This window comes from Lipotes vexillifer, unplaced genomic scaffold, assembly GCF_000442215.2.
Source record: "Lipotes vexillifer unplaced genomic scaffold, Lipotes_vexillifer_v1.1 scaffold352, whole genome shotgun sequence".
NCBI classification, from domain to species: domain Eukaryota; kingdom Metazoa; phylum Chordata; class Mammalia; order Artiodactyla; family Lipotidae; genus Lipotes; species Lipotes vexillifer.
This window is the reverse complement of record NW_006776684.1, coordinates 1,005,410-1,032,925: the sequence shown is the minus strand read 5'-3', so window position 1 is coordinate 1,032,925 and position 27,516 is coordinate 1,005,410. Positions and strand designations below refer to the sequence as shown.

Here is a 27,516-nt window from a genome sequence, read left to right as displayed (position 1 = left end):
GCTGTGACTTTGTCATTGATAGACATCGTGAGTGTTTTCATATCACATTACAGTGCTGCAGATGTCTTGAAATATCATTCATATTCATAATTACTTGGAAATTACACTAGTAGTTAGGTTTGGCTATTGAATACATTAATAGACAGGATGTTTAAAAAAAGTTTTTAAATGAATAATATCACATAGGATGACCAGGGAAACCAATTACATGGAAACACAGTTAAAATACATTAATATATCACTATTAAAATATTTTAACCGCATTTCCATATAACTGCTTTCCCTGGTCATCCTATCTATGTAATTTTATTCATTTGAAAACTTTTCTCTGAGAAGGAGTCCATTAGCACCCACAGGCTACCATGGTCTAGGCCCTCTCTTGCCCTTCCGCCTGGAAAACTCCTACTGATCCTCCAGTGCCCCACTCAGTTCTTGCTCATAGGTGAGAAGGTGCCGTTCCCTCCCAATATTCACATCACACCGTGGCTCTGAGTCAGCTTCATGCTGGGCAGGTCAGCATCCCTGTTCCCTGAATTCCTGGCCAGCTTCTGCCCCAAGCTAGATTATTATGCCGGGTCTCAGTAAGGAGAAGCTTCTCCTAAAAAGACATTCCTACAGAAGGTCACAATCCCTTATTCCCAATTCCAAAATCCGAAAGGCTCTGAAACTGAATGGTTTCATCGAACTCATTTGGTGGCAAAATCTGATCTAAATAGATAGATGTGAAGCTATTTATAATATACGAATATCTGAATGTAAGCATGCGTTTAATTTTGAGTGTGGGGTCCAGCCCCAAGCCCCATCTGAGATGCTACTTAATGTATGGTATAAGCACCACATGACCTTTCCAGTATCCGGCAAGTTCTGAAATCTAAACACATCTGGCCTCAAGGGTTCATGGACCTGTGCCTGCTGTTGTGAGTGTCCATCTCCCATTTCCCACTGGATCGGAAACTCCTTGAAGGCAGGGGTCACATTTATTCAGTCCTGGCAAAAAGGAATTAGTCAATAGATGTTTGTTCAACTGAACTGACATGATTCAAAATGAGTGCAATGAAAGTGAATTATCATCTTCCCAGCAGCCATGGCCTGGGGATTTCCTGGGATCTGGGAATTGTTCTTTCATTCCCTATGAAGGGTGCAGGCATCGTTTCAGTAGAAATGAAAATCGGTTATAAGGGACCTTAGTTCTGAAACTTGCTGGACCCTGTTTCTGCAGGCCCCGGCTGCCTCGTGAGGACCTCTGAGCAGTCTGAAGGGTAGAGGAGAGGGAGGCGCACTCTACTTCTGCCTCCCAGGGTGCAGGGAGAGGTGAGTGATGTTGCCACGGCAACCAAGTTTCCCAGCCAGCAGAGGAGTTGGAAGGCAACTGACAGAGCAGCTGCAGGAATAAAACACCATATGATGGGATGTTGTAAGAAGGGGAAACTTCTTGCCCTGGAGATACCAGCTCCGGCCTGGATTTGAAGTCTCCTTAGACTCCTGGGCTGGACTCCTGGGTGCTTATGGGAACTTCACATTCTCTGAGTCTTCACAGGGAGGGGAAGGGTCTGGCTGCGCTGAAGATGGTGCAGAGCAGTTACTCACAGGCTCACTGGTGGCAGGCCCTCCAGGGAAGGGGCGGCTTCCGGGGTGGGGACGAGGAAACCGTGGCTTCTTTATTTACAGCCTGGCGCTCCTGGAGCCCCTGTGGTAAACAATCGGGGCCACCGGTAGCTGATACCGATGTGCAGCAGAGGCCGCGAGAGCTCAGAGTCCTTCACATAAAGACACTTCATGGTGGGCTTCCCTGGTGGCGCAGTGGTTGAGAGTCCGCCTGCCGATGCAGGTGCCCCGGTCCGGGAAGATCCCACACGCCGCGGAGCGGCTGGGCCCGTGAGCCATGGCCGCTGAGCCTGCGCGTCCGGAGCCCGTGCTCCGCAACGGGAGAGGCCACAACAGTGAGAGGCCCGCGTACCGCAAAAAAAAAGACACTTAAGGGCGCCGAAGCCCGAGTGGAGCCGGAGCGCAGGTCTCCGTGTGTACTTGGTCGTGCTGTGCTACCCGCAGTGAGGCAAACAACCGTCTCCATCAGCACCAAGAAATACCTCCTCCTTGTGCCAGAGCCTCGGGAGCATGGTCCACTCTTAGCTCTGTGAATGGACCAGGGGCTGAATGGACTGGCCTTGCTGGCCTCAGCCGAGAGGGGTGCTGTGAGGGTGCAGTGCCAGGTCTCTGCACTGTCACGCCCCACAATGGGGACCTCCCTGGTCAGCGTGCCCCAGGGTATCGGAGAACTCAAAACTGCCACTGGCTGTCACAGGGATGAAAGGAACAGTGTGGGGAATATAGTCAATGATAATGTAACATCTTTGTATGGTGACAGATGGTGACTATACTTATCACGGTGATCACTTTGTAATACATAGAAATATCAAATCACTATGTTACACACCAGTAACCAACAGCGCTGTAGGTCAATTATTCTTCAAACACAAACAAACCAACTCATAGGAAAGATCAGATTCATGGTTACCAGAGGCAGAGGGTGCGGGGAGGGGGAATTGGATGAAACAGTCAAAAGGTACAAACTTCCAGTTATAAAAGAGCTAGGGATGTAACATACAACGTGATAAGTATAATTAACACTGCTGTATGTTCTATAGGAAAGTTGTCAAGAAAGTAATTCCTAAGAGTTCTCATCACAAGGAAAAAAATTTTTGTTTCTTTGATTTTCTACCTATATGAGGTGATGGACAGTCACTAAGCTCACTGTGATAATCATTTCACGATATATGTAAGTCAAATATTAATGCTGTACACCTTGAACTTACACAGTGCTGTATGCCGATTGCGTCTCAATAAAACTGGAAGGAAAACAAACCCACCATTGGCTCCTCTCACCAACGGCGTATCATTCAAAGCCCTCAGCCTGGTCCCAGACCCCCATGGAAGCAGCAGCACCATGTACGGGGAGTTTACACATGCAGGCACCGGGCTGGCAGACACAACACCACCCTGAATCCCTACAATGATCCAGAGAGCGAGGAGTTACAATAATAATTCTACTACTAAATCATACTAATAGGTGAAATTTATCAAGAGTTCACCTGACTCCTGGCACTGCTCTAAGTTTTCTAAGCGCATCATCTCACTTAATCCTTCAGCAACCTCATGAAGTGAGGACTCTTATTGTTCCCATTTTACAGATGAGGAGTTTGAGGCACAGGAGATAAGCCCCCAGTGCTGGGGATTAGGATCCTGACAGCTATTCTACACAGCTCTTCAGTCCTGGCCTTCACCACCGCCCCGGGCAGACCCTCCCTGTTTTAGCCACACCCAGCTGTCATTGTGCCCCAAGGTATTCCGGTTTTTTTCCTTCCTCAAGCATGCTATTAAGGCCTCTGCGTGGATGCCCTCACCTGTCAAACATTCCAAGCTCTGGCCCAGCAGCCTTACCTGACTGGCTAGCTACACCTATGACCTATTTCTGACCTCCTTCTGCCCTTGTCTGAGCCACTCCCTGGCAAGCCCACAGCACAGCTCCTGAGATTTATGCCACTTTTCAGATGTGTGGTCTTAGCTGCCTCCTGGGAAAGACTGCAAGCCTCAGTTTCCCCATCTGTAAAATGAGGAGGTTGGTCCAGGCCATTTCTAACCACTGTAATTCAATGCATTTCTGAGTCCCTGTTATGCATACGTGAGGTGGGAAAGGGAGGCAGGGAATGCGTGTTGAATGACTCATCACTATTCAGATGCCTTTCTCTTCTGGCTTCTCACCTTTTTCCCTAATGCTGACTTGGAGTCATTCTATTGAGCTGATGGAGGGATGTTAGCCTCTACTTACTAGAAGCAGCCCTGAATCAGCGGAGGTCGTGCCCACAGAGCCTTCGAGAAGCTCGGGATCCTGTGCAGGAGGGGCAGCTGGAACCTCACTCTCTGTGCCCATCTCCAGGCACTGGGGCCTCATGGGACCCGAGAACCAGTGAGCCTCTGGGTTTCCAGGGGAAACAGTGTGGACAGCTGATAGCACGCTTGTCCTCATAGAGACAAGCCAGGGCAGAGGTGAGGGGCTGACAGGGAGGCTCCTGCTTCTAGCTCTGCAGTAAATTAAACTTCAGACTGGCTCTGGCAGCAGCAGGGATGGTGCCTCAGGGTGTCTGGGTGATAAGGGAGGGGGTGGCACTTAGTTTAGCTCTAATACGTTCGCTGTAGGAGACACAGGGATCTATAGGAACAGAGGAGGGTGATGCTGTGGGAGCTTGATGCACGAGAAAGGCAGAGATGGAGATAAGATACTTGAGCCAGGAGGGAAGGGATGGCCATGTGGAGAGGTGGCCTGATAGGTCTTGTCCAGCCCTGTTATTTCATATCTGTGGGCTGCGCAGAGGGAGCTGGGAAGTCAAACATCAAGAAGCCTGAGGCAATGACGGTGACCAGGCAGAGAGGTAGAGGGGATTAGACGTGGGTCTGAGGAAGCTTTACGGGTGACCCTCACTTTAAATAAATCCACTATATGAAAATCTATGTGAACCAGATAAAAGCGGGGTGGTTTGCTACTTGTATCTTTCCAGTGTCCAGGTTGTTATTAATACCCTGTGTGATACTTTCCATCTCCCAGCCTTGCTTTCAACTATCAAATGAGATGGTTGAACTCCAGCATCTTTAGTTGTACACTTCATCCTCTTTGATTCTGAAGTTGCCACTGTTTCCCTTGAATGACACGCCCGTCCCAAATGTGACTCATTATTTGTGCAGAGTTTTTGAAACTCACCTATTGCCCTATTGCCGAGAGTGGGCACAAGAGTACCCTGTAGGATTGCTACTACCTCCATTTAGATCAGAGCCTCTGCTTTCCGCAACCAAGAATGTCATCACTAGGATCTCTTTTATCCCCTTGAAGCGGAGTCTCGGGGCACCGGGTGACAGGTGTGAGGTTGGGGGCATTCGTCAGGGCCCCAGAGCCACTCAAGTAGTTTTTACATTAACAATGCAAATCAACCCCAGGCCACCAGCCCGGGGAAGACACAGCCACCATGAGACAGAGCAGTAGCTGGCTCTGGGAGGCACACAAAGGCTCAGCGCTGTCGGATGCATCAACCCAGAAAACGGAAAAGAGAGGGGAATATCCAGTTATGATCGAGGCCCCACGAGGCACCTGACATTAAGACAGGCGGTGTGAGAGGAGCCCGGGAGGTAGACGGTGCTGCCAGGTAGGGATGGCTGAACTCTGAGACTGGGAAAGAGACATGATGGTAAGAGGGGGAGGAAGCCAGCTCCGAGGTGGGGAGGCGGTGGTGGTGAGAGAATAAAGCCAACAACGAAATCCATAGCTGCCACTTACTAACTACCTGGTATGCGCACGGTGCTAAGGAACTCACCTGCACTGTCTCGTGTCCTGCTCCGAATGACCCTAGCAGGTGTTATTACCATCACCTCATTTTACAAATGAGGAAGCGGAGGCACGAAATGGTTAAGCAGCCTGTCCACTGTCACACAGCTAGTAAACAGCAGAGCCAGGATTGAAACCTGGTCGGTCTGATCCTAAAATCCATGTTCCTACTCTTTATACCACAGTCTCCCCAACGTAGGGATCGCAGAGCTGTTGTTCCTCCTTCATCTGGGGATCATGCCTCCTTTTAATCTCCTTCCCCCATCCCGCCACTGACCCCCCCGTCCCGCCCCATCCCGCTTCAGCTAAACGCGGTAACCCACCACCCACTCTCCCCCTTATTGTGGGAGGGAAGGAGCAAGCGGGGCTGGAAGCTTTCTATGAACTATCTGGGTGGTGTTTAAAATCCACTGTGGGAGAGCAGCTCAGGCTTTAGATGAAAAGCCTTTGGGGTAGAAAGATCCAAAAGCCCTCTTTTCTAACAAATGCTAATCATGCCTCAAACACAGTGAGATGTAAAAGCTGAACCAAGGGCCACGTGTTAGTAAAATACTTGGTGCCTAAAAGAGGGGCCTTAGAAAGATGCTCCAAAGCTCTGTAATGTGGAAGAAAGATATCAGTTTCCTTTCTTCCCCTGATTCATCCAGCTTAATATTTTAGATGTATTGACTCCACTAAGCCTGGGTCACTGGGAGAAGAAATTTACATCTGCTAATGACCCCCATCCTCAGTGGGCAATCCATGTTTTCTGTTCTGCGAAGGAAACCCTGAGGAACCAAAGAAGGAGAAGGGGGAGCTGGTTTTTCAAAGAATAGACTACAGAACTATTTAGTCATCTGGCCCCCTGTGTGCGACCTGCCCTCATGGACAAAAAAGAAACATGACAATACAGACAGGACCAGGAGATCCATGAGAAGTCATTGCTGGCGTTTCTGCTTTCATTGTGAAGATCCTGAGAAATCTGAACCTTCCTTTTGTTGGACTAGAATTTAACCTCTGTGACAACTAGAATTTCTACCTGTGCCCTGCTGAATCCCCATTGCCTAGGATAGAGTACAGCAGGCACTCACTAAATATTTATTGACTGACCAAGTGAATAAATGAATGACGATTCCAGGTACATGTTCCACCATGCCTTCTTCTGAAGGAATCTGTGTCCATAGATCCTGCTGGCCTCAACAACCCTGTTTTGTGTGATAGAAATCCACCCTCAGTCTTTAGGAGTGGACTTTCTCCCCAAGGGTAGCTCTTAGGTCATCTGGTCAATGCCTGTGGCTTGTGAGACAGGACCAATCAGTGGACTTTCTCCCCAAGGGTAGCTCTTAGGTCATCTGGTCAATGCCTGTGGCTTGTGAGACAGGACCAATCAGTGGACTTTCTCCCCAAGGGTAGCTCTTAGGTCATCTGGTCAATGCCTGTGGCTTGTGAGACAGGACCAATCAGACCCTCTACCTTGTCTCCAAACCAAGGGGCACTGAGGGAAGCTGCACACTGAAGAGAGACTGTAAGCCACCTGAGGGCAGGGACTGTGTCTATCTTGTTTTCTGCATTGTTCCCCATGCATGATATCCTGAGTCAGGCCTGAAATAGAGCAAATGCTCTATAAAAGTTTCCTGAATGGATAAACAAATTGTCAGCTGGGCCTGGATGGCCATTACGGGACATGATGAATAAACCAGGGAAACCAAAGTAGCAGAGAGGGAAGAGCATGGATCCAATACAACAAGAGCACTAAAGACGCTGTGAGACAGACAGAGAGCCACTGCCTTCCTCCCGCCCTTCTCTCTTTGGATACATACAATATCCTACCAATTGTACTTAAGCCAGTGTAAATGTGTTTCTTCTCTTGCAATATTAATAACCCAGATGAGAGCATCGCTGGACCCACATGCAGACGACCAGATGTCTGACATGTATATTTAAGCGAGTTGTTCTTTAGTTTCGTTTGGTTTTGCCATTGAGTGTCATCAAAGGTTGGAATGGGCTAGAAAGGGAGGAGGTGGGACTCCAGAGCCTTAGGGAATGGAGGCCATCACCTCTCTGGGCTGAGGGTCTCCCCCTCCTTCCCTCTAAACTGGAGTTGTTCATTTCCAGTTTAGCTACAAGCCACCACCCCACTAACCTGGAAGCTCATCCTGTAAAGTCATCAAAGTAATACCAGCTACACACCAGAGAAGTGCAGGGGAGGTGGAGTGGATGGGACACTAGACGTGCAGGGTCGTGATGCAAGTTCAGGGTCCAGGACTTGCTCAGCCATTGACTAGCTCTGGGGTTGGGCAAGTTATCCAATGTCTTTGAGCCTCAGTTTCTTTGGTAAAGTGGGAATAATAACACTTAACTCTCTGGTTGTTGGGAGAATTAAAAGCAGTGCCCAGCACATGGGAGGGGCTCCGTAAGTGTGACTGGAGTGACCAACTGAGTATGAATGTAAAGCACTACAACTCACAGAGGATTTTCCTATATTGCAAGTCATTTAAATCTCACAATGACTTGCAAGATTTGCAAAGTAGGCCTCAGTGTTCCCATTTTACAGATGAAGAAACTGAGGTTAAACAGAATCACTGACTTGTCCAAGGTTACCCACAGAGTGAGTGGCTGATGTCCAGCCCAAGTCTCAGCTTCTTCCCACAACACTGCCCTCAGCAAAAGAAAGCAAGAGAGGAAACAGAAGTGCCATGACTATGCTTCCCTGTGGCTGGCTGAATCTCTCCTTTCTTAATCCCATATAAGGTTTCATTCAGGGATCTGTGTACAAAATGTCCAGGAGATGAATGAATCAATATATGAAGGAACGAATGAGTGGGTAAATGAAGGAATGAATGAATTCCCTATCTTAATTCTACTCCACACATGATTTGCAACAAAACCTGGGATCTTGTCTAGACTAAGCCTTATAGGGCTTCCTGGTGCATGTTTCTCTTCCTCTCTTGGGAATATCTACATCACAGGCCCGGCAATGGGTGCGGCTCACACCACCAGCCCCTCCTCTGCCAGCAAGGGAAGCAGAGGGCAGCCCTGCCCATGCTACGTACTGGTTTCTGCAGTCTCGTACTCGCTGTCTCTGAGAAGCTCAAAGATGTCCACTTCGACCTTGGCCTTGCCCAGCCTCTCGGGAGCACGGTTGATGCGGTTCTTGGCCAGGGTGATGGACAGCCGCTCCCCTCTGCTGCACTCCATGGGGTCATCCAGGATAGCAGCTGTGGGCAGGCAACCACATGGACACAGTTGGTACCCTCTACTGTTATGCGTCCTCCTACTCCAGTCTCCCCCCCGTGCCGCCTTCCACCTCCACCCTGCCATCCTCAGAACTGCCCCCAAAGCAAGTCCCCTGCATGCTAAGGGTCTAGGTTTGTAGCCAGGTGTAGCAGTGAACTCTAGTGTGGCTAGTCACCTCAGGGACACTGTAATGCCATGGCAGGACACCAGGGGCCCTACCTGGAAGAGGTCCCCAGCCTCAGGCATAGCGATACTCTTGGATTTAGGTTTACCTGCACACATGGGCACACGTGTGCAAAGGGAGGGAGATGGCAGCAGTCCTTTGAAAATGGTATTCTGGGCATATGAGAAACTCTCCTTGAGGTGATCTAGGGTCGAAGAGGGCCAGGTTTGAGAGCGAGTCCTGTGGTATCAGGAGCCACTGCAGGGCCCTGCTATGCCGGGTGTCCACCAATGACACATGTCACCTAGTGAGCTACATAGTTTCTATGAACTTCTGTCCTCACTGAACATGGGGAATAGTAAGACAACCTCATGGGGCTGGTGTGAGAATTCAGTAAGACAATGTATATAAGTGGCACACCATCAAAATTTAATCAGCGTGACAATCAGTGTGAACGGTTGGAGTGGTGTGCTACCAATAGCTGCCCAACTTCCGGAAGCAGTATGAAGGATGCGTGTTAACCTGAGTTCAAATCCCAGCCCCGCCCCGTCTTAGCTATGGGGCCTCTGTTTCCTCACTTGTAAAATGGGGAGAGAGCCCCTTCTTTGGGCTCCAGTGAAGATGACATGGATAATGCGCGTGAAGCGCTCAGCGCAGTATCTGGGGCACAGCAAACACTCAGTAAATCTAGTCGACATTGATATCATTTGTTCTCTTGGTAGAGGAGGTCACACAATTGGAAATCTCTGCACAAAAACTTGTACACAGGAGTGTGGGTGAAGGGATAAATTAGGAGGTTGGGGTTAACATATACACACTGCTATATATAAAATAGAGAACCAACCAGGACCTACTGTAGAGCACAGAGAACTATACTCATTAGTTTGTAATAACCTATAAGGGAAAAGAATCTGAAAAAGAATATATACGTATATATATTATATATAAGTATATATATATATATATATATATATATATATATATATATACACTATGCTGTATGCTTGAAACTAAGACTATATTGTAAATCAACTATACTTCAAATTAAAAAAAATAAAATAAAATATGTCCTAAAGTTACTCTGTCTAAATAATAATAATAAAAAAACTTGTATACAAATGTTCCAAGCAGCATTATTCATAATAGCCAACAAGTGGGAAAACCCAAATGTCCATCTACTGATGAGTGGATGAACAAAAATGTAGTATATCTATACAATGGAATATTACTCAAAAATAAAACGGAATATAGTACTGATGTATGCCACGACATGGATGAACCTCGAAAACATTATGCTCAGCTGAAGAAGCCAGACACAAAAAAGATCATGTGTTGAAAGATAGCATTTATATGAAATGTCCAGAATAGGCAAATAGAGACGGAAAGTAGATTAGCTGTCGCCCAGCGGCAGTGGTGGTGGTGAGTGAGGAATTTGGGGAGAAATGGAGAGCGACCACTAGTGCACATAGTGTTTTTGGGGGGATGACAAAAATGTCCTAAAATTGATCATGGAGATGGCGGCACAACTCTGCGAATGTACTAAAAAACGCTGAATTGTATACTTTAAATGGGTGAACTGTGTGTTATATGAATTATATCTCAATAAAGCTGCTAGAAAAATAAAGATGAAGCTTATCTTGCAGAGGTAGAAGCTGAAGAACAGCAACACAGAGAATCAAACCGAACAGATTTCACTGACACGTGGCCCTTGAATCTCTGTGGCTGGTATATGGACAGAGACCCAGTTTCTATGCCATCTTCTCTGCATAAGGTTCCTATATCTCCTGTGACCCATTTTTCCAAACCAAAACCAGGACACGGAATATGACAAAGCACTTTTTTTCTGATTTGTGGATTTATTTATAGGCATAGCCTTACTGAACAATAGAAATTAGATTTCATTTACACGGGTTGGCCATACATGGGGCCACAGAGGTACATCCCAAGAACTAGGCAATAAAGTAGGCTTCTGTGAGTTAAGTAGCAAAGTCCATGCACACCTGATAGGATTAGCCCCCTGAGGGAATGGACACAGGACCGGTAAATGTATGACTGAAGAGCCCAGAGACACCTAAAATTCCTACCCAGGTCACCTTAGGGAAGCAAGACCAGAATGAGATTATTACTTAGGAAGCAGAAATGTGAACAATTACACCGTGCTGTCCCAGGAAAGGAAGACTTTGGGAATAGAAGGGAAGTGGGGCAGCCCAGAGGAGTGATTCTCAAATGGTGTTCCTTGGAGGGCCTCTGGTTCCTTCAAGAAGCAGAGGGGAAGGCTGAAGGGAGGTCTCTAGCCCCACACCAGTTTCAACCAGCACAGCTCCACATCCATCAGTTTTAGATATCGGAGTTCTCCAAAAGACATGTTGTGGGGAATAGAAAAGTTTCACTGTTAAAAATATAATAGAAACCATTAACCCAGCCCTGGAGCATAGAAAAGCGACATCTAAAGTGTCAGGAATTGGCAGTGCCATCCTGCACGAGTCACAGGAAAGAGGCACCGTGTCCATGGGATACTAGCCTCATGTTAATAGGTACACATTTATCCAGTGACAATGTCAGCGTAAGTCCTAGTGGACTTACCTAGTCTCACTTACTGTCTGCAACAACTCTGTGAGATAAAGGTGTTATCTGTGTCATCTTCACTTGGAGATGAGAAAACAGAGGTCACAGAGGTCAAGTGACCTGCCCTCGTTCACAGGGCTGGTGAGTGTAGACGAGGGAGGGGATCCCAGGTCAGTTTCATATGGACCTTGCATCGTTAACCACAGGTCATATTCCTTCTAACGAAATTCATCTTCCCAGGGGTTTGCTGCTGAGAAGGGAGTAGGCTAGGTAGGTGTGTCTTAGGCAGCTCACACTGCTATAAGAAAACAGCATAGGGGCTTCCCTGGTGGCGCAGTGGTTGAGAGTCCGCCTGCCGATGCAGGGGACACGGGGTTCGTGCCCCGGTCCGGGAAGATCCCACATACCGCGGAGCGGCGGGGCCCGTGAGCCATGGCCGCTGAGCCTGCGCGTCTGGAGCCTGTGCTCCGCAACGGGAGAGGCCACAACAGTGAGAGGCCCACATACCACAAAAAAAAAAAAAAAAAAAAAGAAAACACCATAGAGTGGGTGGTATTTATTTCTCACGGTTCTGGAGGCTGGGGAGTAGGAGATCAGGGTGTCAGCATAATTGGGTTCCAGGGAGGTCCTGCCTCCTGGTTTGCAGATGGCTGTCTTCTCCCGATGTCCTCACATGGCAGAGAGAGGGAGATCAAGCTCTCTGGTCGCTTTGAAAAGGGCACTGGGGTCTCACCTTCAGGACCTCTCCTAAACTCAGTCACCTCCCAAAGTGGGGAGGGATAAATTGGAAGTTTGGGATTAGCAGATACAAATGACTTTCTATAAAATAGATAAACTACAAGGTCCTACTGTATGTATAGCACGGTGAACTATATTCACTATCTTGTAATAAACCATAATGGAAATAAACATATATAAAACTGAATCACTGTGCTGTACACCAGAAATTAACACAACATTGTAAATCACCTATACTTCAATTAAAAAAAAAAACGGTGTGTGCTATGGACTGAATTATGTCCCCCCAAATTCCTTTGTTAAAGCTCTAATGTGTGCATTTAGAGAGATAGGACCTTTAAGAGGTAATTAAGGTTAAATGAGGTTATAAGTGTTGGGCTCTGATCGCTTGGGATTGGCATCCTTAGAAGAGACAACAGAGAAGGTTCCCTCCCACTTTCTTCCACCCCCAAGGCAGGAAGCAGGCTGTCACTAGGAACTGACCCTGCAGCACATTGACAGCAGACTTTTAGCCTCCAGAACTTGAGAAATAAATGCCCCTTGTTGAAGCCACCCAGCCTGTGGTATTTTATTATGACAGCCCAAGCTGACAAAGACAATGTGCTAATGAATATAAACCCTCACATGCAGGACACCAGCCGGCCATGTGACAGCACACAATGAACTCACAGAGTGTCACCAGACACACTTTGAGACAGAGGGATCATGGCCGGGGGTGGGGAGAGGGGATGGCAGGGAAGAGAGAATGTGGGAATGATACACTAAGGGGCACATGAGGTCCCCTCGGTGCTCAGCACTCAGGACTCTGCCTTCAGAGGTACCTGGCAGGTGCTCACCAACTCACTAAGATCCACAGTCCCGCCCTTCCCTCCCTTACCAGCCCCCGTGCCATTCTGGGCTCCACTTTTTCATTAGGTTTTAGGTTTTAGACACTAATTCATTTCTGGCTGGGAACAGCCTCAGCTGGGTGGTTGGCTGGCATCAAGCATACTGGGATCAGAATAATTAGGATGACCACAGGAGCCAGATTCCAGGGCTGGGGGCAGCAAGGATGAGGTACAGGCTCAGGCCTTCTAGGGACATCAGAGGAGCATGTCCCCAGCAGGCATTACGGAGCAGCATCCCTGCTGTCCAGCTCTCACTTGCGGGGCCCGGCGGTAAAGGAGAGCAGTTGGCACAGGACTGAATGTGTTGCCGCTGCCCCTAACCTTCACCCCCAGGCCTGGCTGTCGGGCTGGGCCAGGATGCTGAGTCCCCAGCCGCTGCCTAAGGAGGAGCCACGTCATCTGGCACATCCTCCACCCCTGCAGACAAGTCAACCTGCAGCCACAGTGAGGCTGATCGGGGCCGGGGGTGATCTGGCTCTGCAGCAAAGGCCAGGCTGAGACGGGGAGTTGTGTTTAGGGACCAGGGTCTGCCCCCTTTCCAGCCATGGGGACTCTGCAATGACTCTTCAAACCCATATGGACTCATGACTCCTTCCCGCCCAGGGAGCCACGAGCCCTCACATTTCCCTCGGCCTTTCTCCCCACGAGCCAAGTGCTTTACCCTCTGCTGGGACGTCTCTGAGTTCTAAGGCTCGTGCCAAGGAAAGGGTGGCCCTTGGACTCTGCCCACCTCCACCCAAGTGTCCCTCCATGTTCTGGGCCCATGCCTATGTCTACTCTGGAGAGGACGCCTCCCCCAGGGCTGGCAGGCTGGGACTGCCCACTGGGGTGCTTTCTTACCCCTAGTGGTCGTGGCCGTGACCACCCAGGGGAGGATGTGTGATCACTGACCCGCTCAGACCCCTTAAGCCTCCCCATGGTCTGAAGGGTTGGTCCCAATCGAGCCTCCAGGATGGCATCAGGCCCTCCACACCTTTCTACCTGTGGCACACCTTCCATCCCCCTAGGGACAGCGCCTCTGAGCTAGGACCTGGGCGGACGGGTTATGTTCCCTCCTCCATGCCTCTACTGACACTGGCCCTGCCTCTTATTTCCCCTCTCCCTACAAGGCCCACTTCAGACCACCTCTTCCAAGAAGTCTCCCCTGACTCCCCAGGCCAGTGCTCTCCTTGGATTTCCACGCACTGCCTTGGAGGGGTATTTACCTTTGCATTTCTAGGTGAGTTTCCTCATCTAGCTTGTACCTTAAAAGCCCACAGCGATCCCTCCTTCCTTTGAAACTCCCCAGATTCCCCGTCCCACATCAATTCCCCCTTCTTAGAACACTCACAGAAACTTCTCTGCACTTGTCCTCAGACAGTAACCACTTCTGACTTTCTGTTATTTATTATGCCTACTTGTCCATCTTTTCTCCCTTAGACAACTGGCTCCCTGAGGGTGAGGGCCATGCCTTATTCATCTCTGCAACTGTGCAATCCCAGATACATACGCACTGAGCCCTTAACGAAGGGTATTGAGTGAATAAATAATGTAAGGCCACTGTATTCTCATGCTCTACAGCCAGGAGCAGACACTGTGCCTGGTGCAGTAGGCATTAGACTAGGCGTGGACTGGGGACAGCTCCTATGCCCAGGCCTGCAGGGCAGAGGACCTGTGCGGACCCCTCCTTCCCTGTGTCCATCAGAATGGGGCTTGCCTTCCCTCCACAATTTCTCAGCAGCCCACAAGTGACCCCTCAGATGGAAAATCAGCCTCCTTAATCCCTTGGTCCTTCCAGAGTCCCGCTGCTGAAGATTTCGAAGCACTTCGGTAACTCTTACCTCTTTAAGGGCAGGAATAAAGACGTTTTACTGGAGAGTCTTTAGAGGCAGTATCTATAACGCGCCTACAGCTGTTAGAGCCCTGTGCTAACAAGAAGAGGAGGCGATGTGAGCCTCCAGGGAATCAGTTGGCTTTGCTCCCAAGCCAAGCCCCGGGCTGCTTGCTCCCTGGGGCCCCGGCCCCTCACCATCACTCATCGGGCATCTCACTCACCTGTGTCCTCCCAGTGCCCCTCGTTTCACCCCTGTTGGTCCCAGTCATCTCGCTGGAGGCAACCGCACCACTGTGCAGGCTGCTCCCACCGCAAACTCACACCCTCCCCCTCACCTGGGGGGCAACACGCATCATATCCTTGTCCTCTGACATTACAGAGTATCTGTTTGCTGGGGCTGCCATAACAAAGCACCATGGACGGGGTGGCTTAAACAACGGACATTGATTTCCTCCCAGTTCTGGAGGCTAAAGGTTCAAGACCAAGGTGTCGACAGGTTTGGTTTTATTCCGAGGCCTCTCTCCTTGGCTTGCAGATGGCCGTCTTCTCCTGGTGTCTTCACAAGGTCTTTCCACTGTGCCGTGTCTGTGTCCTGATCTCCTCTGCTTAGAAAGATATCGGTCATGTTCGCTTATGGCCCACTCATACGACCTCACTTTAACTTAATTACCTCTTTAGAGACCCTACTTCCAAATACAGTCACATCCTGAGGTCCTGGGTGTTGGGATGCTAACAGATGAATCTGGGTGGGGAGGGACGGTGTACAATTCGGGCCACACCATGGACCTTCACCTCTAGCCACTGCCCGCTCTCACCTCCCCACTCTCAGCCCACAGGCTGGCTAAACCGAGGCCACTCTCGGTGAACTGCCTCAGCTTTGTGTCCCGACCTCTTTCCACTGGGCTCAGATGACGGGGGTCCTGTGAGAGGAGTTCCCCAGGCCTGGCTCTCTGCCTCACCACGCCTCCCTGCTCTCCTTTATGTTCAGTGTCTGTCCCAGACCCACTCATTCCCCTCCACTAAAACATGGCCAGAGCCCTCCCCTCCCATCGGGACCCTCCACTGACCACACGGACCAAGCATGTCCCTCCGGCCCTCCCTTTACCCCACCTGCAACTCGGGTCAGGCTTCTCCAGTGATGGATCAACGTTTTCTAACTCTACCTCATCCCACCCTGGACTCTCCCTCTGTCCCCATCACCCACTCAAACTGTACTCGCAAGGCAAGTAGCCTCCAATAGCCCATTTTTGCAAAACTGGTGGACACGTTTGATTCCTTGTCTTATTACGTCCCGAGCTGGCGTGACTGTTTGTATCTGCCACGTGCTGTTCAAAGAACATCGTGTGTATCACCTCATTTAATCCTCACACAACCCTACAGCTTACTGTCCCATTTTATAGGTGAGAACACTGAGAAAGAGGCCAGTTAAGCAACTTGCCCAAGATCACCCAGCTCTTAACGGCAGCCTTGGTCCAGCCCATGAGCCAATAGACCAGGTCATCAGGTCGCCTCCCGGGTTCTCTTTGCATCTGAGGGTCCCCGGTGCTCTTTTGTGCCTGGGACCCTCAGCTTCTGTGGCTTCCATGGCACGACACCCCTGGGACTTTCCTCCCACTTCTCTGCCCATTCTCTCAAGGTACACTTCTCCTGCCTGACCTTTAAATACCGGGGAACCCCAAGGGGCTGTGCAGAGCCCTCTTCTCACCTGACTCCCAGGGGCTTCCTAAATGACCTCGCTCACAGCCACCTCCATGGCGGTACTTGACTTATGTCCACCTGCCTGATGATCCCTCCATGAAAATGTCCGATGAGGATCTCAAATTTAGTAAAACCCAGACTAAACCTACCCGCTTCTCTCCTGTATTCTCCCTGTTATATCCCTGAGCTTAGTTAACGCAGCACCAGCTACCCAGGCATCATGGCCTCACCCCAATTCCTTACCTCCTGGCTGCTTCTGATTTTCCTCCTCAAGATTTCTCAAATCACTCCTTTCTCTCTGGTCTCAACACTGCTGTTCTAGTTCAGTCCTTTCGTTTCAGCGATTTCACTGCAACCTCATAACTCTCACTTTTTCCTTTTAATTTTTTGATTTTTATTTATTTGTTTTTACTGAAGTACAGCCGTTTTGCAGTGTGTTGTGTCACCAGAGTGTTAACCACCACCCAGCACTCCACAGTCACTCCCACGCACAGTTGCCAGCGTGATCCCGTTAAGGTACAAACCCTCGCCTTTAGCTTCCAATCTCCAAATAAATGAATTACTTGATATGGCAGACAAGAGCTGGCTCTAGCTTTTGAATCTTATATTCTGCTTCTCTGCTCATCTGTCTCCAGCTTCTAGAAATACTGAACCACCTAACTCCTACAGTACCATCTAAGGTGCGCGTGCACGCACACACACACACACACACACACTGCTGCCGTGTGCCGAAAACTTTAGCTCAATCTCTTCCCCCTGCGTCCTCACCTTTGTCCACTCACCACTTCTACTCAGAGTGAATCCTCAGCTCAGACCTCCCCTCCTTCTGGAAGCGTCCTCTGAACACAAAGGTTGATCAAGTGTCCCAACTATGTATATTCACAGAATCCCATGCATCTTATACTCTAATTATCGGTTTAGTCTTTAACTTTCACGCTTTCATTTTTCCTGTCCCCAGTGCCTGGCGCCTCGCCTGATAACACTTTATCAGTGTTAGGGCCAAATTTGTTTTGGCTTTTGAGGAATTTTATGCTGACTTCTATTCTTCCATCAAAATTACTATTCTGACCCACACATATATGGACAACTTACTTTGACAACAAAGGTGCAGTGAGAAAAATGGGCTTTTCAACAAATGATGCTGGAACAACTAGATATCCATGTGTTTAAAAAAACTTCAAACCCCGTCTTATGCGATATACAGAATAAACTCTGTCTCACACTATATACAAAAATTAATGCAAAATGGATCATAGACTTAGAAAACTTCTAGAAGAAAATCTTTGTGACCTTGAGTTAGAAAAAGATTTCTTAGATGTGATGACACCAGAAGCAAAACACATGAAATTAAAAATTGACAAGCTGGACTTCGTCAAAATTTTAAATGTCTGCTCTTCAAAGACACTGTTAGTAGAATGAAAAGATAAGCCACAGACTGGGAGAAAATATTATATGCAAAGCATATACCTGAAAAAGACTTGTGTCCAGAATACACAAAGAGCTCTCAAGACTCAACAATAAGAAATCAAACAACCCAATTTTTAAAGGATGGGCAAAAGATTTGAACAGACGCTTCAACAAAGAGGTTATATAGGCAGCAAGTAATCTGTGAAATATACTCAACAGCATTAATCATTGGGGAAATACAAAGTAAAACCCTAATGGGATATTGTCAGAAGCCCATTAGCATAGCTAACACTTAAAAGCTCAACCACACCAAGTCAGTGAGGAGGAAATGGACCTCTCATATGCTACTGATGGGGCTGTAAATGGGGTATGACCACTCAGAAAACCATCTGTCAGTTTCTTGAGAAGTTAAACATACACCTACTGTATAATTCAGCCATTCCACTCCCAGGTATGTATCCAAAAGAAAAGAAAGCATGTGTCTACACAAAAATATGTAGACAAATGTTTATAATTACTCAATCCAGAGCAGTCAAAGACTGGAAACAACCATCAACAGGTGAATGAATAAACAAACTGTGATCTCTCCATATAAGGAAATACTATTCAGCAACAAAACAGAATGAAAGAAGCCAGACAACAAAGACAACATACTGTATGTTTCCATTTTTATATATTTCTAGAAAATACAAACTAATCTGTAGTGCAGAAAGCAGATCAGTAGTTGCCTGGGGCTGGGGCTGGGGCAGGAAGGAGCAGAGTGAGGAATGAAAACGTGACACCAGGAGACTCTTTTTGGGTGATGAAAAAATTCTCTATCTTGGTTGTGGTAATGGTATTTACAGGTGTACGCATGGCAAAACTTATCAAATTTTACACTTCAAAATACATGCAGTTTATTGTCTATAAGTTATACCTCAGTTTTTTTTAACATCTTTATTGGAGTATAATTACTTTACAGTGGTGTGTTAGTTTCTGCTTTATAACAAAGTGAATCAGCTATATATATACATATATCCCCATATCTCCGCCCTCCCACCCTCCCTATCCCACCCCTCCAGGGGGTCACAAAGCACCAAGCTGATCTCCCTGTGCTATGTGGCTGCTTCCCACTATCTATTTTATATTTGGTAGTGTATGTATGTCCATGCCACTCTCTCACTTCGTCCCAGCTTACCCTTCCCCCTCCCCATGTCCTCAAGTCCATTCTCGAGTAGGTCTGTGCCTTTATTCCTGTCCTGCCCCTAGGTTCGTCAGACCATTTTTCTTTTTAATTCCATATATATGTGTTAGCATACGGTATTTGTTTTTCTCTTTCTGGCTTACTTCACTCTGTATGACAGACTCTAGGTCCATCCACCTCACTACAAACAACTCAATTTTGTTCCTTTTTATGGCTGAGTAATATTCCATTGCATATATGTGCCACATCTTCTTTGTTACCTCAATTTTTAAAATATGCTTTTATGAGAAAAACATTACTATTCCTCTGGCTCCTTCCTACCTTCTCCGTCCCCTCTCCCTCCCCCTCAGCAAATGAAGCATCTTAAACTCTGTGGTCTACACCTACTGCCTCCAAGTCCTCTGCATCTTCTCTATCCCGAGCCCCTACCACCTCTGGATTCACCCTCAGAAATCACCAAGGTTCTCCTTCCTTGGTTTTCAGAGTTTTGAAGCTCTCAGAAGCACTTGCGACTGGAACCTTTTTCTTGGCGTCATCTTTTGACATCTGTGATATGACCCTATTTTGATTTTCATTCTGAGCACCTTCACCCCAACCCCCTTCCCTAGCTCCCTTCCCTTCTATATAACCCTAGTTGTCTGTGTTCCCCAGATCTCACACTCTGGATTTAGTCCACAGTTCATTTTCTCTTCATGTGTACTTTCTCCCCTTGAAGAATTGATTAATTCTCAACTATCAGCTTTATGCAGATAACCCCAGAATCTCTATCTCCAAGCTCGGTTTCTCATCTACACATTAGGCTCCTGTTTCTGGCTGCTAAAGGGAAACATCCCCTTGGAGATCCTTCCAAACTCCATGTCCCAAATGTAACCCTTTATTTTTCATAGAATCGTGGGGGGTCTCTCTGACTTCCCCACTGCAATTAATAGCAGCAGTTTCCCACACATCATCCATGTCAGAGCTGTCTTGCACGCCCCCATCCTTCAGCCACTCTACCTGCTCAGTCACTAAGGACCGCTAAGGGATTTGCTTCCCATCCACTGCTTGCTTTCTGTCCCCACTGCCGCCACCCCGCCTCTCTCCTGCAATTCCCCTAACCTGTTACCTGCCTCCAGTCTCTCCTGCACTCATCCAGCTACTCCACACTGCAGATTCACCTGCCTGGCCCCTACCCCCTGCACAATCTGGTCCCCACTTGCCTTTCCAGGCTCACATTCTACTAAATTCTTTGACCACCTAGTTAACACCTAGGCAGTCCTTGCTGTCACTCTGCCCTGTGTCTTTTCTCCGGGTGGTCTCTTCTTCCTGGAAAGCTCTTAGCTTTTCTTTATCCACATCTAAATCCTACCTAAATGATGCCCCACTCTCCTGCCCACTCCCACCCTGCCCCTGGCAAGCGCCGGAATGCTGTAGCCCAGCTGATTTTGCCCTCTTCAAATCCCCCAAAGCGCTTATTATCTGCATCATTCATTAAGCACGTAATCTGTGCTTTGTAACCGATATAAGTCATTCATCCATTCATTCAATCATCCCTTGATTAATTCATCAAACACCTATTAAATGCCTATCTTAAGCAAGGTGCTAGGTATATAGAAAAGGATAAGATATGACCATAAACGCAAGTGGCCACAACCCAATATGGTATGTGATTGACAAAATCATACTACACTCCAGTCATAAGCCACTCAGGTGCTCACTGTGCTGGGGACTCACAGACCACTAAGACCAGGTCCTTGGCTCTCAAACCTTTGGCCCCTCCTGGGAGTTGGCAGGGGTGCTGGGAGAGACAGACCTTTACTGCATAATGAAGTCAGTGCTTCCATAGAGAGAATCACAGATTTCTAAGGAAGTACAAGATAAAGGAAAACCAACCTCTTCCGGGTGATGGAGGGAAGTTTTAGGGAAGGCCTCATACATTTCTCCAACACACACATGGTGAGACCAGGCACTGTGCCAGGCACTGTGCCAGGTTCACAGAAGACGCAACCTTGAAGGAGGCACGTGAGTTTCCCTGGAGAGGCAGGGCAACCAAGTGTGTTCCCGTGTGGGGAGCCCCCAAAGGCATGAGGAAGCCTGGGTTGACCGGTTCAGCTGGCATGAGGGGCCCGAGCCCCTGGCAGAGGAGGCTGGACAGGAGGACAGGAGCCTGAGCGTGAAGGACCTTGTGTGTCACGCCAGGGAATTGAAAGAAAACAACAGGAGGATTTTCCACAGACAGTGACGTCATATTTGCATTTTAGGGTTAATCACTCTCACATCAGTAGTAGGTATACTGGCGAGAGTTGAAATGGGAAGATCAGTTTTGGGGGTGACGTTAGTAGCCCAGGAAAGAGAAATGAGGCAGGTACTGAGGGGCAGGACGATGAGGGTCAAAGACGTGGGGCAGATTCAAGCGAGATTCAGGAGGTGGAATCAAGAGGGGCAGCTGGGAGGAGATAAGAAGGGCTCTGGCTTCACTTATCATTTAGATGGTGACATCGCTGACTCAGATGAAGAGTAAGGGGAGAGGAAGACTGTTCTCTTTTGTTTCTGGAGAAGGGTAGGAATGATGAGTTTGGGGTAGTATCCATTAAGTCCGGCATACTCTGTTGAGCAGCAAAGTTGCTGGCCTGGCTTTCTCGAGAACCGTCCAGGCTGGAGACACTGTCCTGGGAGACCCCGGGGGTTAGGGTGGTGATGCCAATTTGGCATAAGGTGAAGAGTAAGGAGACGAGGGGGACAGGGCTAGGACCAAGGGACGCAACGTCTGGGGAGAGTGTGGAGGAAGAGAAGCTGGTGCAAGAGACAGAGTCGTCAGAGTGGTTGGGATAGAGGAGGGAGGGAGGATGGACGTCAAGTAGAATGAACACTAAAAATTTTCCATGAGATCTGGCAATCAGGAGGTCACTGGCGATCCCAGCAAGAGCTGTTCCCAGGGAGAGGTGGGGGCAGTGTTTATGTGGCCACAGGTGAGAGGTAGCTGAGAAGTGACTGGAGTCAAGCAGCTCGTCTTCAAGAAAAGGAGAGCGATCAGGGCAAGAGGTGGAGTGAATCACGTTGCCCAAGGAAGGGCCTTCAATTCACATGAGAGGGGCTCAGAAGAAGGAGCTGAAGGGGAGGGAGAAGCTGATGGCGTCAGAAGAAAGGGGCCACTTTCTGAAACAAGTCCTGCAAAAAGGCTGGTCAACAAAGAGCCTGAGGCCCAGGTTACAGGTTCACCTGGGCTGGGGGTGGGGGTGGGGGACAGCGGGGGAAGGGGGAAGGAGGCGGGGCCGACAGTGCTCACTGTGCCCCTGGGGCCCTCTCCTTTTCTCCCTTTTAACAACAGAACGCCCCAGTGTTACCTGGACTCCTGGAGGCCCAACTACAGATTAATTTCCCAGTGTCCTCTGCAGCTGGGGGAGGCCAGAGCTGAATTCCAGCCGTCAGTATGAGTGGACGCAACCGTGGCACATCCAGGCCATCTTGCCCTGGACTCTCCTTCCCTTTCTTGCTGGCTCAAATGGTGACAACAGGAACATGAGGAAACTACATGTTGATGATGGCAATGCCGCTTCTGCCTCTACCAACCCCCGCCAGCCTCCGAGACCCTTCCATCTTTGAGCTGTTTCATTTTCAGGAACTCCTTGTCATTACAGCTCAGCCTAAATTCTAACTCAGTGCCATCCAATAGAAATATAATGCAAGCCACACATGCAGCTTAAAATTTTCCAGTAACCATGTTGAAAAAGTAAAAAGAAACAGGTGAAATCATGAAATTAATTTTAATAATATATTTCATTTAACCAAAAATTCCAAATATTACCATTTTAAATTCCAATAAATATAAAAATCACTGAGATATTTTGTATTCTTGATTTCATACGAAAGCTGCAAAATCCAGGGTGGATTTTATACTTGCAGCACATCTCAATCCAGACTAGCCGCACCGCAAGGGCTCCGTGGCCAGCGGCTACCATATTGGACAGCGCAAGTCTACCTAATTCTAATAGATGGAGCTTTAGATAGATTTGGGGGGGCGGGGCATTGAGAGAGACTGAGCTTGAGCTTCTACTTCCTCTGAAAAGAGGTAAGATAATCACTTTCTGAGCCAGAGTGACACAGAAGGGATGGGTAGTTTCAGGTGGGTGCTCTGAGATGTAAATGTATTTCTGTTTGGGCCCCGTTGAAATGAAGAATGTTGGTGTGTTTCTGCAAGCGGCCTCGGGGCACGGACAGGAGCAGGGCAGGTAGACATCAGAAATGTCAAGAGTAGGAGTTATTAGGTAGGTGGGCAGGACGAGGGGACAAAGGAATTGAAGGCTCTTACAGGAGCGTTAGTGGGGTGATGGGCCGTGTTCTTTCCACTTGATGGGAAAGCTAGTGAAACCCAGAAAAAGTTGTCCAAATGGTTTGGCCCAGAGGGGCTGAGGAACATGCGGGGCACTTGGATTGTGAACATATGGAAAAGCATTGAGAGCAAGACGGTAAGAGCTAGGGGCAGAGGATGCTGTTTTCAGACTGCGGGATTTTGAAATTAAGGTTTTAGAGGCAGAAGAGGACCAAGAGTTGCCACAATCCAGAGTGCGGTTTAGACAGTGACGTGGAGAGGGAGGAGGTCACTGGAAGGGAGGACGTTGAGGATCCCCAAGGCAGTGGCACGAGAGGGAAGGATCCACGGGCACTGAGGATGACCAGGGCGAGAGCCAAGGTAGGATGAGAGGAAGGCTATGAACCAGGAACCAAAGCCACAGATGAGAAAGGCAGGCACTTGGTGAACGGAGGCTTGTCCTGGGGAACAATGGTGGCGGGGGGGGGGAGCAGGTAATCACACCTGCCTCTCTTCTGAGTGAGCCGTTGCCTCTGGAGATGGCTGGAAGGGATGCACTGCGCCTGACAGGTTTGGGTTCTAGCAAGTGGAGGGAGGCTGTGTGATGGGCTTGACATCTCAGCAGAACTGGGGCTCCGTGTCAAGCTGACACGGACGTGGAGGGAGGTCAGGAGGGGGTGTCCGAGTGGAGGAGGTAGCACAGAGCGGCAAGGGGGAAGCATCCGAGGGATGATGGGCACTGGGGTCTGCACACAGTGGTGCGAGCGCTGCGTCCTGGTACCGCGCGACTGCTCTCTGGGCTGGGAACCCTGTCTCCGCTTTGCCGGTGTCCTCCATCTCACTCAGCACAGATCCGGTCAAACTCGTTCAAAGACTCGATCCTAATGTGTGTTAGTTGTCGCACGTTCCAAACACGATTCGCCTCCTGGTCCATTCCTTAATCCTTCATACTCCCACAGTTAATAAAAGATGACCTCCCGGAAAAGAATGTACGAATAAAGGCCTCTGTAAGGTCTCTGCACACGCTGCTGATATTTCCAGTTAACCCCAAGCTCTTCCTTTCTCTCCCTGCATCTTGCCACTTCCCTCTGGGTTGTCTTTGGGGAAGGAGAGTCCCCTCGTGTTCACATGGTCACAGGTCTGCGGCAGTTCCCCTGGCCAGTTCCGGCTGGACCAGTTGCACGACTGTGGCAGGGCAGTGCCCCGCACTGCCACACTCAAGGCTCTCTCTCTGCACACAGCCAGGCGGGGGGACAGAAAGAGCGGGCCGGAGTTGCCCGTTTGTCTTCTGTAACAGCTGCTGGTGACAGCCTTCCGGCCAAGTTATGGGATGGAGCGGACTGAAGCCAGAGGGCTGGGGAGCGATGGGGGATGCTGAGAAACATAGTGGGTCTAGCTTGTACAAGGATGCCAGGCAAGGTCTGCTTTTACTCCAGAGGAGACTGAGCCCAGGTCAACTTCACAGTGGCGGGGCGGGGGGGATTCAATTTGATGAGCCCTTACTGAACACCTATCTGACGCCAGGCACTAGTGGGGTAGATGCATTTGAGAACCCAAGACACAGAGGCATGAAGCAGCCCTGGCCTCTGTTCTAAAGACTCATTGATTAGCTGGGGAGATGGTGATGGGGGCAGGGAGGGAGAGCAGAGAGCACAAGCGATGTGCTGGGCAGACTCTGAAAGGTGAGCTCAGCTGGGCAGCTGGCAGATGCCACCCACAGAATCCATGCTCCTCTGTCACCACTGCTCCATGCTGTCTGTGACTCACCTGTCAATTTCCATCACATGATGTCACCATTGTTCCATGCTCCCTCTCTGACTCTAGGGAGGGAGATCCTAAGCCATAATCCCACTGAGGGGTTCTTATCTCTACATTTTACCCAAAGCTGTGATAAATGAGAGTGGTGCCCACCTGAATCCACAATGCAGGAGCTTGTCACCTCCAATCAGAAATGGCAATTACGATGGGAGCTAGAAGTCTGACACATTGGTTGATGCTAATCTCTCTTCCACCCAAGCAAGTGAGAGATAAGGACAGATAAGAACTGCTTTGAGTTCTTTGCAAGAATATGGCTAGAAAAATCCGAAAGGCCATTACTTTGATTGTTTCCACCTTGGAGTTATCTGTCTCTTTTTCCCAGGAGATCAAAGCACAAGTAACAGATCTTCTCGTTCACCGTCATCCTCCCCCTGGGAAACAGTCAGAACAGGATAGAGAAATTTATCCAGGAGGACATGGCGTTAGAGCATCTAAGCTAGGGCCCCACATGGGAGAAGTGCTCTGTTGAATACTCATTCACCAATTTATTTGAAAAATATTCAGATAATGTCATCTTCTCTATTGTGTTGTTTTCCTAAGGTGGAAGGGGGGAGATTCATACCAAGAACATGTGTCAAAATTCTAGGTCACATCGTAATGACTGTTTCTGATTGGGGAGGACAGTCACTGCTCTATGTGCTGGGGAGACAAAGTCCTCATGGAGTCTACATCTAGAATGTAGGTAGGAACTCTGCCTCACTGCCTCTTCAGCCTCCCTGAGGCTGGCACCTCCCTATCACCCTGCCTCCCTCATAATCTGCACAAGTCTAAACATCCTTTGTGACACTTCACCAAAACCAACACCTCTTGGGTCTCTCTTCCCTCAAAAACCCATATCATGCACCATATTTCACTTGGAGACTAACTCACTTGTTAGCTGGTATCCATGGGCACCTCAGGGTGTCCCTGGGGAATCATGTGTGCTGGGCTTTGTGGAGGGACAGTGAGGGGTTGGGGTGGCCCCTTCAGGGAAGGACAGTGGTCCTGGCCACCTGGAGCCCAGAGGAGCAGCCCAGGATGGAGAGGGGAGCCCTCCAAGGTGAGGGGAATCTGTTCACGTTCTACACCAGAACCCAGCAGACCATGTCTTGTTTTTCTGGGCAACTTGACACTGACTGGCTGAGTTCCCTAATGAGCTGTTTTGGGCTGAAAGAGATGCTCAGCGGCTGTTGTCAGCATATTTAAAATGCGTAGAAGGACAAAGGAACAGAACTAGCACTAACCTGCAAGAGATAAAAAACAGTCCCATTCTGATGCCATACGCCCCAGAAGTAAAAAGCTAGTAAACTTAATTTAGTGTAGACCAAGCAATTACCCACTTTAAAAATTAAGGACTGAGACCACAAACCCAGTAAACTTCAAATCTTTATAATGAGCAGTTTAATGAGAGAGAAAGGAGAGAAAGCAGGAGAAAGGAAGAAGAAAAAGGCAAGAGGAAAGAGGAACGAGAGAAGAAAGAGGAGGGGAAGAAAAGGGGAGGAAAAAGAGACACAGGATTAGCAGGACAGAGCGGGAGACAGTGAAAAACAGGAGGGAGGAGAAACGAAGCATGTGCTTGTCCCCAGAGGGATTTCCCGTTCCTGGGGTCTTCTGAGTCTGTTGCTAAAATGATTTAAAGTCACAACAGTAGGCACAGATGGCGACAAAATCTTACCCTGCGGAATAGAAAATATTCACTCCTGTTTTTTTCTCTCCATCCCCACAACTGCCACCTTAGTTCAGAGCAGGGTTTCTCAACCTCGGTGCTACTGACACTTGAGCCTGGTAATTCTTCGTTAGAGGCTAGCCTGGGCATTGTACAAAGTTTAGCAGCATCCATGGCCTCTACCCACTAAATGCCAGGAGCACCCTCCCCAGTTGTGACACCCTGGCATGCCTCCAGATATTGCCAGGTGTCCTGGGGCGGGGGAGGGGAAAACTGCCCCCAGGTGAGAACCACTGGTTTAGACCATCATCATTTCACAAGCCCACTCTGGTCCCTGAGAGCTGTCCCTCCTTTCACAGTCTTGCCGTTCCGCCAACCCTCTACATAAATCCAGAAGAAGTATTCCCCCAGGGCCCCACGTTGAGGGGGTCACTTCACTATTCAGAACCACTTAAGAGTACCCCAGTATCTACTGAATACAAAAATAATACTGGATACTCACTATGTGTCAGGTTTTGTTCTAAGCACTGGAAATAGACTGGTGAACGGGGCCAAGACCCAAACTCGAGGATCTTATGCTCTAGTCGGGGAAGGCAGACAGTGAACATGTTAAGGAAGAAATGTAGGATAATTTCCGATAGCGAGAAGTGCTGTAAAAAAAACAATAGGCTCTCGGGCTTCCCTGGTGGCGCAGTGGTTGAGAGTCCGCCTGCCGATGCAGGGG

The 27,516-nt window shown here is 48.8% G+C and overlaps 1 protein-coding gene across 1 annotated transcript in view; it reads right to left on the bottom strand.

Moving 5' to 3' along the window:
- The window catches only part of GRIK4 (glutamate ionotropic receptor kainate type subunit 4), a 319,110-nt gene that overhangs the window by 164,873 nt on the left and 126,721 nt on the right, over positions 1 to 27,516 (bottom strand). Inside the window, exon 2 of the mRNA XM_007450618.1 lies at positions 8,404 to 8,568. Within this exon, the coding sequence (XP_007450680.1) occupies positions 8,404 to 8,568 (165 nt within the window). The remainder of the gene's footprint in view (positions 1 to 8,403; positions 8,569 to 27,516) is intronic.